The following is a 15,201-nucleotide window of genomic DNA, read 5'->3' on the forward strand; positions in this document are numbered from 1 at the left end:
CAAAATAATTTGAGACAAGGGTTAGTTTTTAGTTCTTATTTAATAATTAGACCATTTTTATAGGCTATGTCCTGCGCGCATGATGCATGTATGTGCAGGAAAATCCTGTAGATCACTGTCAGCAAATATCTACAAAAAAAGTTTTGGCACCCATCTATTTCATATGACTCATGGAAACGTGTTTTGTGTATGTATGTTCTTATTTATTTCAACAATTACATTGCACTGGTTTTAAAGAAATATGTGCGTATTTTGAGCCCGAAAACTTTGACCTTTAGCCTGTTGAACCCTGAAGTGCCAAAATGTCGAAAGACGTCATTGAAAATGTGCGCATGCGCCTTACATCTATGAGTCTACTTCCTTCATCTTCCGGACGGAAATTTTAGAAAAATTTCTCGATTGATAACGCCCTGTCGGCAAATCGTAAGTGAAAATAAACCGGAGTTGCATTTATCTCCAATATTCATGTTCTTTAGATGAAGAATTTCTCGATCCTTTTCTCCATAAGACCATTATTCACTCATAAATTGCGTTATTTATGCCGGGAAAGGCAAACCTTTCAACCAAAATGGCGGTTGTCGAAGAGATTTTTTATTCACTTCCCACCACTGTCATTTCTCTGTCCCTAGCACCGTATACCTCGTCTAACCTATACTTTGCAACCATTTAATGCCGACAGATTCCTTATCATTCTTTTGTAAGCATCACATGATTTTGAAAATATAAAATTAATCATATTTATCTGAAGTGACATTGAATTCTGCTACTTTGCCAAGTGGCCCAAATATTGGGCTTGTCATCTTTGAATTAGCAGTAAATAATGATTAGATTTTGTTAATGTGCAATGAATTGTAAAAACTCTACTACAATGTTGACATGTATTTCAGAATCTTACAAATTGAAAAAAGATGCAGACTATAAAATGCGTTGTGGTTGGTGATGGTGCTGTTGGTAAAACCTGTTTATTGATATCATACACAACAAATAAATTCCCCTCAGAGTATGTTCCCACAGTAAGTATAACCGGTAATCAATCTTGATTATCTTCTCTTTTGTCTTCTCTTTCTAAATTTTCTGTATCATGTATTGTCTGAGATCACAGTCTTATTATCACTTTCAAGAACAGATCTTATGTGTTAGAAATTCGGAAACTTCAACTGAAGATAGTTTAATTTTTCGTCTTGGTTATATTTTTATCAAATCAAAGTCATTCTAGGACTCTCTAATATTTAACACCTGTGCTGGTGCCTTTCCTTGAATAGTAACTTGTTACCTATTACCTTTCAACCACCCTAACTCTAATATAAAGATGATATTTCAATCCAATCAGAGAAATAATTGGTACAATAGTCAAGCTTATTACAATCCTTGTATAAATATAAAGAAATATTGTGAATTTTGTCAAATCTATTCCCAATATTTTCAAAGCTCTAAGTTATAAGCTTAGACAAATATAGAATGATAAAATTTTCAATGATTGATATTAAGTGTGTTGCATTGATTTTTACTAAATTAATGTGTAATTGTGCTATTTTGTTCAATATTTTAGGCAGTTTTCATTGATTAAGCTTACTGTGTTATTTTGTCTGTTCCACAAATATTATATTTAATATACTTGTATTGAAATTTCTGGACTATTGTCCTTTAACCTTAGGCTAAGATATTTCTGGATAAACGCTATAAAATGGAAAAAAAAGAAACCAGTAACAGTTGTTCCTTCACTATTCATTATGTAAATATGCTATTTTTTTAGGTATTTGATAACTATGCTGTAACTGTTATGATAGGAGGTGAACCCTATACACTGGGTTTATTTGATACAGCTGGACAAGAAGATTATGACAGATTACGACCATTATCCTACCCACAAACTGATGTATTTTTAGTCTGTTTTTCTGTTGTCTCCCCTTCATCATTTGAAAATGTTCGGGAAAAGGTAAATCTCAAAATTCTAAAAATGCGCTGTGGTTATTAAGTGTTAAGGAATGTAGATAACATGTATTTTGAAACCGGCACAGCATTTGGATTTTTAAAGAACTGAACTATCAAGTGGCAATCTCTAAATTTAGTTAACCATAGCATATTGAAGACTGGGTTAATTGAGTTAATACCAGTTGCTATCATCTACTCAATGGCATGACTGGCTTTAGTAACTTGTCTGGTCCTAGTGTGAGCCTTCAAAAACATAACAAGGATGTTCAAAAAACTATGCTTAGGACAATGATAGTTTCTTTTGGTCATACTTAGATGTATGTAATGTTTATATTGAATGTTGTTTCTTTCAGTGGCAACCAGAAATAACTCATCATTGTCAGAAGACACCATTTTTATTAGTCGGAACACAAATTGATTTACGGGATGATGCAGCTACTGTAGAAAAATTGGCAAAAAATAAACAAAAACCCATCTCATCGGACCAAGGAGAAAAGTTAGCAAAAGAGTTAAAGGCTGTAAAATATGTGGAATGCTCAGCTCTGACACAGGTAAATTAAATAAAGTATCACCATAACAACCAATACAGAAAAACCAGTACAATCATTCTTTGAGAACAATGGTGATGTATTTCATTATCTAGTCTGTCCTAACACAAGGCTCTGTCAATCAATTTACATGACTATCTAGCTCAATCAGAAATTAACATAAAAGAATTAACAGTTGTAAGCTTATTGATTGTTGAAAGTTGGCAATAAAGTGACAAAAGGGTTTCATAGTATCTCTTTGCTAAAATTGTCTTTAAAGTAGTGTTATGCAAAAATATATGATTTTACAGCTGTTCAGTCAAAAGGCAAAAACTAGTAAGCCACAAAATCCTAAAATATATTTTATCTCAATATTGGTAATGATCAGCTACACTGCAGGACCCTTTTCATAAATTTAATTTGGATAAAATCCAGACTTTAGGAAATATTGTAATTGCATTGATTTTTAAAAGGAAATTTAAGGTGAATAAGACCTCAAGTAAGTGTGAAAAATGATAAAAACGGGATTTTTAAGAAAAAAAACTTTTTTTTTTACTTTTGACAATGGCTATTGATTTTGAAGATTTTATTTTTTTGTCTTTCAGAAAGGATTGAAGAACGTTTTTGATGAAGCCATTTTAGCTGCCTTAGAGCCTCCAGAGCCACCAAAGAAATCAAAATGTACTCTATTATAAGACAGAATTCACACAAACAGATGACATTTTACAGTTTTTATTGAAGACATAGAAAATAACAATGAAATACAATAGGTGTATTATGTAACATACCCCTACTCCTACTGATAACTCGATGTCAGCATAATTTATACTAATATGGTGACTTAATTTCACTGTATACACAACCTTCACTCTGACTTCTATAAGTTGAATGCTCAAAATAGACCAAGAGCCATAGAACGTGTTCCTTGTCATTGCCTAAAAAGAAAGTATTTTAACACACTGGATAGATTCTCAATTAGACAGAATTAGTTTCTTAAATAGCCCAGGGGAAGGGACATTTCTATTCTTATACTATTTATAAATCAAATTTTCTTTTCTTTAGTTGCATGCATATACAGTTTATCTTCACTTGACTTAGAGATGTGTTAAGGACAAAATGAAATAAGGGATTGCTTCTGTATAAACACTTAATTATCAGAACATGATGGGTTAACTATCCCATATTCAGGACCAGAAAGGGTTAAAGATTATATATTTAATAGTCTATATATAGTCCTGTTTTCTTGTATTGTTTCAATTGATATTTTATTTTGTATTTTGATTTGAGAATATCATTCATCTTTGTCTGCCTCAACTATATTTCATATTGCTTTAGTTAGAAAAGTGAGACTCAGCTATTTGCTTGATGTAATAAATGATATGATGGCTTTTTGTTCTACGACAATTCCATTTCCTCTTTTCATTAAACTTTTTTTCTGCTATTTATTGTATTGCAAATTTTGCTTTCAACTGAATAAAGTTTCTTAACCCCTTAGTAAAGTTCTGAATATTTAAAATATCTATGTTCAAATTTCTTTCAATAATGACCCAATCTTATATCATATTAGGTGATTTTGTGAATATATATTTGTGCATGTATTATACATTTATCTATTCATTAGCTTTTATATTCTTAGGGTATTTTCATTGACCGTCTTGTTAGTTTCTCAATTAACTTGCCAATTGGTACAGAGAGTGCTCTGGTATACAAACACTAGTACTAATTTGGTATGGTTAGTTAATGAACTTATCAAGTGGTTTTATCACAGTATATTTAAGGAATATGTTAAGTATTTTATCCAGCCACAAAATGGATAGAGTACCCAACAGTGTTTGGATATTTTATATTGAGAGATGAATCTCCTTTGATTCAGGATTTTAGAAATACCTTGTAGTAGGCTGTATACTTTATTTGAAGAGTCATCCCCCTTAGTGTATGGTTCAGTACCAGAAGTAAAAGGTCATGATTTAATGATATACATTTTATATCTCAGACGGAATTTTAACCCAAATTTTGAAAAAATGTACAATATGCTTTTTGATCATGTAATTTCCTTGTTGTGGGATTGTGATATGGTTCAATTGAATCTATCTAAGAGGTGAAAGTCTATTTGTAGTAGAAGCTTCCTGATTAAGTTTTGAATTCAATTTTTGCTGGTACAAAAAAATATTAAAAAGAAACAGAAAATTATTTGTTTTAATATTTTGATTCCCATAAGCACTCATCTATAATTGTCCAATGACAATTCAAGAATGAAAAGCAAACATATTCAACTGTTTTGCATTCGAAAATATTAATTAAAGCTATTTGGAAATTGTAGATAGACAGTGAATTTAATGGCCAATTTTCCTCTCAAATATTCATTTTCATAATTCTATCTTGTGTATAGTTTTATTTTAATTATAAAGATGTAAAAAAAAGTTGTTCAAATTCTCAAACAAACCTGCCAAAATAAAAAATAAGTAAGTTGCAAGTAGTTTCACAATTTTTCAGTTTCAATTTTGGCAGGATTTGTGTGTAAATTTAACAAGTATGTGGCTGTATTGAAAGTTTCATGACTTTCCTTTTGGTACTTGAGGAATCAAATTATGAAGCCACTTTGTACCAATACTGTTTTGTAACATTAAAGCCACTTGTACAATATTTAAATAATCTAAAACCAGGCATGGTGCAAGATCTTGTAAAAAGAGTTTTATGAATAGAATACATGTTTACTGTAAATACACCATTTAAAATCTTTATTATTATATTATTATTCACTGACCGATTTTTCTCTGGCTAATAAACATTAATATTATTAAAAAAAGAAAGATGTTTTATGGTTTATGTATTTGGATGTAAATTTTGTGAACTCATATCTGTCTTTACGCAACTTGTATAGGATCTTGAGCCAACAGTTAAAACTTGACAGTGGCTTAACTACCATAGGGAATGGTTGAACATAGTCCCTGGACCCCGTCCATAATGGACTCCTTATCCCCAGAACAAAAATATAGGCCTACCAATCTTAAACATTAAATAGTATTAACAACAGACTGAACTTCAAGAGGGGTCGAAAATGGAAGGGAGCATGTTAAAAAGAATTCCAGTGGTAAGGCACCTCAACCCACGAGCTCTTACTCATCTAGTTGAATCACTCAATTTTGGTATAACTTCTATTTAAGTGAGTGAAGATCTTTTCAAATTAGAGTGCTTTCCCTTGATTAGAAACAATAATCCTTGTCACTTAATGAAATTGATACTGCCCCTTCAATTATCAACATCAGGTTTGTGAAACCTGGAACAATTCATATAATATAAAATTAAAGGTATATTGACAGCTTGAAACAATATCATAGCCTAGTTCACAGATCATATTACTAAGTCCTCGTTCCAGTGTACCTTTATGTTGCATACCGGGAGAGAGATGATAACGGTCGACAGACGGATGAAATGAATGGAGTTTCACTTCCTACCTTTGTGCTAATGAAGACGTGCAACGCCATTCAGAGTACTATGAGGGGAATTTTGCCCGGACAGTGGCATTAGCATGCTGTTTTTTGATTTCCAATTGTCGAGGGATCTTTATCGTGTACAGCCTGTAGCACACACGGGACCTCGGTTTATTGTCCCACTCGAACGACTAGACGCTTTTTCCATGTCAGCCCCTCTTATCTGCATCACTGACAGGGGGGAACCGGGGTGAAAAATCCGAATGTATTATCTCGACCCATGCCGGGTCTATTCCTGGACCTTTCAAATTAGGGAGTTTAAGCTTCTTACTCACTGAGCCACCGCGGCACCCGGTAAAAAGAAGACACTCTATATAATTATGTCCTGTTCACCGAATTTGACTTGATTTCGCAGATTGTGATTCGTTGTTTATCTGGTGATGTTATCGCTGTGATGAGGTAGTCGTTGTGATCCTATTTACGTTATGATTCGTTTTTTTACGATAGGTATTTTTCGGTTTTCTTGACCCCTCGTAGCTTTCGTAACACTGGTTGTCGTTCAAAGGCTGTGTCCTACACGTATCTTAATCTTGTAGTATGGCTACTTCATCATCTTCTCATTTCTTCAGACGCTGAGATTTTCAGAGAAGCTTTTGTCTCCCGGACTGCCTGTAGTGGAGAAGCAGAAATCAACTTGAAGTTGGTAGAACGAGGCTCGGATCATTTCTGTTGGAGCGTTTGGTTGTTCAGTTTGCATCTGTAGCTTGAAGCTTATATTCCTCGTTTCAGAATGTTTTTTATGTAGACCTGAAAACATTGAGATGGGAATCAGTGATGTGAGATGGGTGTGTGCACGAAAACGAATCAGTGATGTGAGATGGGTGTGTGCACGAAAACGAATAATGATGAATAAATACATTTCGACAAGCATGCTGGTGGTATGAATTGATCAGAGGTGCTGATCCTATGCTAAATCTGTGTTGGTAATGGATGAGATTTACCAAAGATTAGCTGCTACAAATCTATCTTTGTTGGGAGGGGGATATTTCATTTAAGAGTTAATTAATCGGTGACGAGTTTTACGCCACCATGTAATCAAACAAGTAGGACCAATTACCATCTTCAGTCTACTAAGTTTAAGAATGCTTAACACAAGTTTGACTGTGTTTTTGTTTAGATAACATGTTTTCAAGGTTATAAGATAAAAGACGGCATACATGAGATTAATCGATTTTTTTCGACCAAAGTCCGAACGGAAAGTTGACAATGACAATTATGATACCACATATGGTTAAACTGTTAATAGGGAATAGACAAATATACATCCATATTTTAGTATATGCCTTATATTGACCAACACATATCTTTATGTCTTTATAATATGCACTTTTATACTTTTATGCAGCCTGTAAATCTTTATACTGACATATATACAGGCTGTAAATATTTATATTGAGATATATACAAGCCTGTAGATCTTTATATTGACCTATATGCTGTCTGTAGATCTTTATATTGACCTATATGCTGTCCCTAAATCTTTATATTGACCTATATGCTGTCTGTAGATCTTTATATTGACATATATACTGTCTGTAGATCTTTATATTGACCTATATGCTGTCCCTAAATTTTTTCATGACTTTTATGCAGCCTGTAAATCTTTATACTGACATATATACAGGCTGTAAATGTTTATATTGAGATATATACAAGCCTGTAGATCTTTATATTGACCTATATGCTGTCTGTAAAAATTTTTACGACCTATATACAGCCTATAAATCTTTTTATGACCCATATATAGCCTGTTAATCTTTTTATGACCTATATACAGTAAATCTTTATATTGACATATATACAGTCTGTAAATCTTTATATTGACCTATATAGAGCCTGTAAATCTTTATATTGACATATATACAGTAAATATTTATATTGACATAATATACAGTCTGTAAATAATATAAAAGTCTGTAAATCTTTTTTATGACCTATATTACAGTCTGTAAATCTTTATATTGACATATATACAGTCTGTTAATATTTATACTGACATATATACAGTCTGTAAATCTTTATATTGACCTATATATAGTCTGTAATCTTTTTTAATGACATATATAGTTTGTACATCGTTATATTATCCAAAATATATCATGCATATCTTTATATTGACCTACACATAGCAATGTATTAATATACCATATATAGACTGTTTAAAAAGTGCATTATTTCACTTTGTCATACCTGTATATTAATTGTAAAAGAGGTCACTACATACATGCTACGAACATGTGACGATATCTATTTGGAGTGATTTTGCGATAACAGACCACTTTGATATAGCAGTCTTTTAAACATAACTGAGACACAAGTAATCGGTATACTGTAGTAGGCTCTATAATCCAACTTCAGCTTACAATGGCAGAATTAAAAATGGATTATGACTTTCTTGGAAATACTGGTGTAAAAGTGTCTAATTTGTGTCTGGGTACCATGACATTTGGACAGGCCAAGGTGAGATTTTTGTCAAGTTTTCAAGTGATACTGAGAATGAAATAAGTAATCCGAAATACTCATATTTCTACATAGTTTTATGATAGTAATCCGAATTGTCTATCAATCATTGCATACTCAATATTTTTCCCGAAGTACCCAAACCTGCACGGAGCAAGTCAATCAAGATTGTTACAATGGGCTACTTAGACGCTTAAAATGCCGTTAAACATGGATATTGTCCGCTAAATATTGCTCGGAAAACAGGAGTTCAGATTTATATTCTAAAGATAGATACGGATTGAAAATTATAAAGGATTGTACGGAAAGCATTTAAAGGAGCTGAACTAGTTCTTAAAGAAGAGTAGAATTCTTATTAATAATAACAAATAGTCTTCTGTACTGTTGTAGGTTGGATTACCAGGACAGTGTGACGATGAACTCTCACACGAGATTTTAAACCGCTACATGGAATGGGGAGGTAACTTTATTGATACTGCTGATGTTTATTCACAAGGTCTTTCTGAAACTATAATCGGTAAATGGCTGAAAAGGTATATTTCTTAATAACGTTACTTGTCTCTTTCAGTACCAACATTGGGCATTGGTAATGAACATAAAATCGCATAAAGTTGCTAAAAGGGGTATACACCTACTAGAAGTGGTATCTCCCGACCACTTTTGATTAATATCTTCCTCTTACCTTTACAGATCCAATGCAGTATCAACTTTAGATAGCATTTATTTGTGTTTGAATGAGCTATTTTGGTTGTTATTTGCGTGTTTGATAACGTATTAGATCAAACGTGTCGTCTTCATGTAGTTCAGAGGTGAACATGTTACATGGTGTTTTGTCAACTGTCAACGCCTCTATTTCTTACTATTTTATTTTAGTCAAGAACGAAATAAAATAATCTTAGCAACCAAAGTATTTGCGCCGTTAGCTGGTAGTGATATGAACAGTCGTGGACTATCAAGACGTCATATTACTGCTAGTATAGAAAAAAGTCTAGAAAGATTACAGACCAACTATATTGATTTATATCAGGTAAAATTAAAACAGCACGTTAACAGACCCGCAGCTACAATGAGACAAGCGGTACATCGTTTAGGGGGGCAATCCATTTTCGGAGGGAGGCAATAAAAAGATTCAGACAACCACCAATTCCATTACAGCAACTAAACAACATGCACCATTGTCCCTCCGGATATATTTTGTTGCCTCTCTAAACAACCACGTCTGACTGCGGGCCTACGTTAGAATTGTGAAATCCGGTCAGTGCCGTTCGAAAGATGGGAGAATAAACACACATAATGCAGTTCGCAGTGCCTACAGCCAATGAAATGAAAATAAAAGCCCCTTTTTGTCGTTTGAAGAAAATAGTAAATAGTTTGAAAAGGTCAACGATAGAAGCACATATATATATATATGGTATAGTTTTTACCGGAATACTATAAAAAAAACACATGACATTCGACCTACATGGTGGCTACTCATCCAAATTTTCAATTTAAACTGAAAAATTACTGTAAAAAGCAAGCACTATTTATCTGTAATCCATTTCAGATCCATTGCTGGGATAATGGTTCACCAATTAGGGAAACCTTACTGACACTTAATGACCTAGTTCGATGTGGTAAAGTTCGATATACAGGTGCTAGTAATGTCTGTGGTTGGCAATTACAGAAAATAGTGGATTTAACAGAACAACTGGGAATCAGTCCCATGTCTACACTGCAGGTAGGAGTTGGCAGAAAAGGGAGGTGGGAGAATCATTGAACCTCCATTTATCTAACTGTAAATTTTTTTTGTCTAGTTCCAATCTCGAAATATACATACATGTGAAGTCCCAAATATTCAATATGAACATTGAATGCTACGAACTGCATATCTTAGTTTCCGAGAAAGATATGCTGGCAATACCTTACTACCTTCTCGTTAAACCCCGCTTTCAGAAGACTGACCTCTGCGACGTTTCAGCGAGATGAGCGTTGATGTCGTTAGGTCGTTGATGTACAATATACAAATGTTTATTATAATCAAATAATATTAGAACATCACCAATTCAGCAACAATTTCAGTCTATCCTCGGGCTACTTTTTTTCTAATAAACAACATTGCACAAGTGCAATATTAGCATAGGCAAAAAAAAGACCTCTAGCAATCACTTTGTTTTGATTTCAGCAACAATACAGTTTAGCATCAAGATATGATGAATTTGAAGCATTCTGTGTTTGTAAATTAAATGGAATAGCTGTATTGCCATGGAGTCCCCTGAAAGGGTAAGAATATATAACAATATACAGCTTAAATTCACAATAGAATGTTTTTATTCACCATTTAATCCTTGACTTATTTGATCGATGAGAAGCCTTTAATAAAATGTTGAACATTCATGCCAACGACTTACGACGAGCAATTTTGGGATGTTTGTCAGCTATAAATGCTAAATGTTAGAACTGATAATCATGAACGATTATTCATTACAAATAGTACATAACTTCATTCGTTTTTACCTGACATAAGAGGGGTGGGGGTTCTTCATCTCTACCTGAAATATTATATGTATGTCAACAATATCCAATAACTTTAATTTCCCCGAGTAAAGAAAATATCTGTATAGCTACCATTTACATCCTTTCAGTGGTGTTTTATCTGGTAAATATAAGAGAAATCAGAAACCGGAAGAGGTTTCTGGACGAATCGGATGGGTGGCACAACAGGAAAACACTCGTGGTAATCAAGCATGTCCAGCTTGGACTAAACTAGAAGGCAATGAATCAATGTGGAACACATTAGATAAACTAGAAGAAATCAGTAAAGCTAAAGGTGTGTAAACCCTCTTGTTTTCAATCAACCGCTCTTGGTCGATTCTTAAAAAAAATGTCGCAGACTTTTGCCAACTGACAGAAAACAGAAATTTGATTTGAATTACTGGATATACGTGAATTCTTCTAAGCCACAAATTGAATACACCCTCAATATGAGATAGTAAGATGTTATGCAGTTAAACACAACAATATTAACAGTTTAATACAAAATTTAAAAAAAATATATTGAGAAAATAGGTGCTATTCATATTGTTTTCAGGTAAGAGTGTGGCCCAGGTAGCAATAAGATGGTTGATACAGAGAGATGTAGTGGGCTCTGTAATTATTGGTGCAAGAAATTTGAAGCAACTGGATGACAATATGGGAGCCAGTTCTGGTTGGAATCTCTCTGCTGAAGAAGTAAGATCACTATACCTTCTAACATTGCGTTTGTTATTTGACGGAGTATAATTCGTTTTCATATATGAGATGATATACATGATCCAGATTTAAGAATTTCATCTACAAAGCAATATGTAATATTGGGAAGTGTCCTTGGTGCATTATCTTAAGATATATGGATGTCAAAGGGGTAAAAGTTTTGCTTAGCTATTTAAAAGCATATAGTGGAAAATTCTAACGAGACATTGATATTTTATATTTTGACAAGTGTAACTTTAGACTCACTGATCGTTTTCCTCCCCTGTCCGTCCCTTAGATTCTGACACATGCAGTTATATATAAGCTTATTCTTTTTGTACCTTTCAGATGTCTGAATTGGACAAGTTATCTATGCCTGAAATCCCCTATCCATATGAACAAATGTGGCGCTTGAATAAAAATCTAGAGAGATCCAATCGATTTGCTCCTAGTTATTTTGTTGGTAACGTCACGAATTGAATGATAAACACTAACGCCTAATTAATGTCCTAATTATAAAGTATTTACAAACCAATTATTGATGAATTTTAACCAATACACTTTAGGTTAAATTGTTAAATTTTATGTAACGCCAGTTGTGAATTACCACTGCTTGTATATAGGGATAATCAAGGACCCAACCGATTTTCAGGCTAAAGAAAGGGTATCTCATTTGCCTTGAGCGAGACAATATTTATCATTCTGAACAGTTTACAATAATATATACCAATACTTGGAAAACAAATAGTGCATATCGTAGTAAAATATTTGGTATAGGAGAACCTCTTGACCTCCCAACTAAATAGTCATCGAGCTTGCTATATTTATACCCAAAGATACTATGTAATTTTTACCAACAACTAGCTAGTTTACGATATCAGCATCCACTGGAAGCGAACGTTAACTTGTCATCTACCTACCTACCCTATGTAATTTTTTAATTATGTTAAAAATGACAATAAAAAGTTTATTTTGTATGCATGTAGTAGATTGAAGATTCTATAGCCAATTATTACTAGCGAATTCCCGTATAAGCGCGATAACGTATATAAATAGGCGTAAAATCCAGTTATTTTATTTCACTTTAAGTAAATATTCCCGTATCTATAACAAACACGACCTTTCGAGGCCATAAATATCTCGTTCATATCCTGACATTATAGATAGGACTAAATCTAGTGGTACTCAATTGATTTCACTAATTGTTTTCTTAATTAGTTATGGGAATTAGTCGAATGGTTACAATTTTTGAAAATCCAAACTGTTTAGAACGGAAAATTAATGCTAAGCTGTGAATAGACGAGTGCGGTCTCGATTTGTTAACCTCAGACAGCGTACCCTTGTCTATTCGCACGTTAGTTCTACACAAATGCAGAACCTTTTCAGAGGCTATACGGGCATTTAGGGGCATATATAATTCTGAAAATAATGGTGTGGAGCTCTCGTACTTCTCTACCATGAATCACAAACGCACATGTTGATATTTGATAGGTTTTCCTCAACTTTTGTACGTTTTGTTTACTGTTCTGTCAGTAATTCAAGATTTTGATACTCGAGTAACTGTTAGGCACCATATATTAGCAAAAACTGAATCATCGTACCCAACTTGCCAATCAATGATACTCAAACCTGGGGAACTAGTTTCTCCCGGAGATACCCATGAACACCACAGAGGTTACCCGGGAGCCTCAAATTTATTCGAAATTGTCGTGTGTTGAAATATCAGCAATTAGTATATATGTCAAGTGCGGATCAATTCGAGACTTTTTGTTGAATGATTTTCCTCAGTGTGTTATATGTGTAAGGACAGTTACACACAGGAAAGGTGTAGCCTATATTTAGTCTAAACGGAACTAACCAGTAGTAGTATGTCAACGTTTTTGCTGTTTTTGTACAAAACCTCTACACTGTAAAAATTACTTAATAATACCAATATTCTTTTAAAATGATAGTTTTGAAAGTGGCCATGTAAACTGTATTACTGTCCAGTTTGTCAAACAAGTCTTTCTGAGTTATGCATCTTCCCAGCGAAACACTGACTGGATATTAAATGATTATATATAATGAAGATATTGACTATCGTGTTTATAACCGTTCTCAAGAATGACACGTATTGTCGATATGGCTGTTAAAACGACGAGGATATAATATATTAGATGACATATTACATGTGAATTCTGCTGTATAATTTCATTATGCAGGCTTGAATAAAACTCTGAAGCCAGGGATATGTTAATATTCCCCAAAGGCTAAGACTTTAGATTAAAGATTTATGATACATGAGCATATTTGTATATATTCCCCAGATACAGTTCCCGAGACATGTTAAATAGGCATATATAAAGAAAGGCAGGAGCGAAATAATTGACCATATTATGACGCCCTGCTCTGTAATTATAGGTATTCAGTAAATCAGACGCCAGACGGAAATCAGAATAGAGCAAATGGAAGCCATAAGTGTCCCTTATACACACACTCAATAAAGGCTGGATTAAACTCTTCTTAAATTTGTCAGTTCCTTTGAGGCCAATAATTAACATTGCTAAAACACTAAAACGAGAGAAAACAAAATCACCATACCATGCAAACCTAGAAATAAAATGATGTGAATCAAGCAACACATTTTTCGCTCTATATTTTAATGACAAATTACTGTTCAATCTCATCTATTGACTATTTATTCTGTTAATTTATCATTAGGCTGTTAATTTAAAAACTGAAGCTAAAACACTATAATAATGGTTGTTTGTTTCCTAGTATTGAACAGATAATGGAAACCAGAATCGATAAAATAATGTTTAATACATTACGGAGAAGGCCATAGGATTGCGTCCAAAATCTCAACAACTGGCGCACACTCATCGAAATTTTTGACGCCGAGTTGGTCTACGACAAAATTGACATATTTGGCATGTTTGATCGAAATACATCCTGACGACCCCTTTTGAATTATGCGGGTGTTCCTGATAAATTGTCGTGACCAAAAATGTTAACCAATGTGCGTATCACGTGCTCACTTCTAGAAGGCATATTGTTTACGGTAGCCCTACAGAAAACCGATCGAGGCATCACAGTGGCGATAAAATATCGGTAAGTGTGCGCTGACTCTACGTCCGTCCAAAAATTGTACGGCATCATGTCAAAATATTGGTAAATGTGCGCCGGCCTTAATGCATGCGAAATGAGTGTAGGGCAGGTGCTTACAGGACTGTTGCTCGCCAGAAAAATGCTAACCGTACAATTGATCACCAAAGAAATCCACCATCTGCCAACAGGAGCAAATTTTCCTACGATTAATTGTATTTCAGAGCTTGTTCTATTGATTTTTGGAAAAAATTTTTTTTTTAACAAGACGTATAATGAAGAGATTCTTTCCGAAATACACGTAACAGAGGAAGTCAATTTATCCTCTCACTTGTTCTTTAATGCATTCGATTTTATTTTCATCCGGAAGATCTGTAGCAAAGACTGCAAACTATAGAAGTTAGTATGCTATATATAATTGTAGTATTTGATAGTTATGTATCAGGTAACTCGACGCTATCCCAACCTTAACACTGATAAGAGTAAGTTGTCAAGTC

General features: G+C 33.7%; 2 protein-coding genes across 2 annotated transcripts; both read left to right on the forward strand.

The window, feature by feature from the left end:
• Positions 1–355: 355 nt before the first annotated feature.
• On the forward strand, positions 356–5,269 carry LOTGIDRAFT_199128 (hypothetical protein). Its single transcript, XM_009047504.1, has 5 exons — positions 356–423; positions 888–1,013; positions 1,754–1,936; positions 2,286–2,483; positions 3,065–5,269. Exons 2-5 carry the CDS (start codon positions 909–911, stop codon positions 3,152–3,154), a joined length of 576 nt encoding a protein of 191 aa, XP_009045752.1. The 5' UTR covers positions 356–423; positions 888–908; the 3' UTR covers positions 3,155–5,269.
• Positions 5,270–8,329: 3,060 nt separating this feature from the next.
• On the forward strand, positions 8,330–11,671 carry LOTGIDRAFT_137310 (hypothetical protein; the record flags this gene model as incomplete). The annotated part of the gene is made up of 7 exons (XM_009047505.1): positions 8,330–8,410; positions 8,801–8,943; positions 9,284–9,437; positions 9,957–10,130; positions 10,575–10,672; positions 11,035–11,219; positions 11,481–11,671. The coding sequence occupies 7 exons, from the start codon at positions 8,330–8,332 to the stop codon at positions 11,669–11,671; spliced, it is 1,026 nt and encodes a 341-aa protein (XP_009045753.1).
• Between the last annotated feature and the right edge of the window lie 3,530 nt (positions 11,672–15,201).

The sequence above is a fragment of the Lottia gigantea genome (genome assembly GCF_000327385.1).
Source record: "Lottia gigantea unplaced genomic scaffold LOTGIsca_113, whole genome shotgun sequence".
Classification (NCBI taxonomy): Eukaryota; Metazoa; Mollusca; class Gastropoda; family Lottiidae; genus Lottia; species Lottia gigantea.

What these genes read in the sequence shown, in the direction of transcription:
- LOTGIDRAFT_199128 (XM_009047504.1), top strand. Translation starts at nt 909, where the DNA reads ATGCAGACTATAAAATGCGTTGTGGTTGGTGATGGTGCTGTTGGTAAA. An exon ending in CCTCAGAGTATGTTCCCACA is followed by an intron (nt 1,014 to 1,753) that starts GTAAGTATAACC and finishes CTATTTTTTTAG; the next exon opens with GTATTTGATAACTATGCTGT. An exon ending in AATGCTCAGCTCTGACACAG is followed by an intron (nt 2,484 to 3,064) that starts GTAAATTAAATA and finishes TTTGTCTTTCAG; the next exon opens with AAAGGATTGAAGAACGTTTT.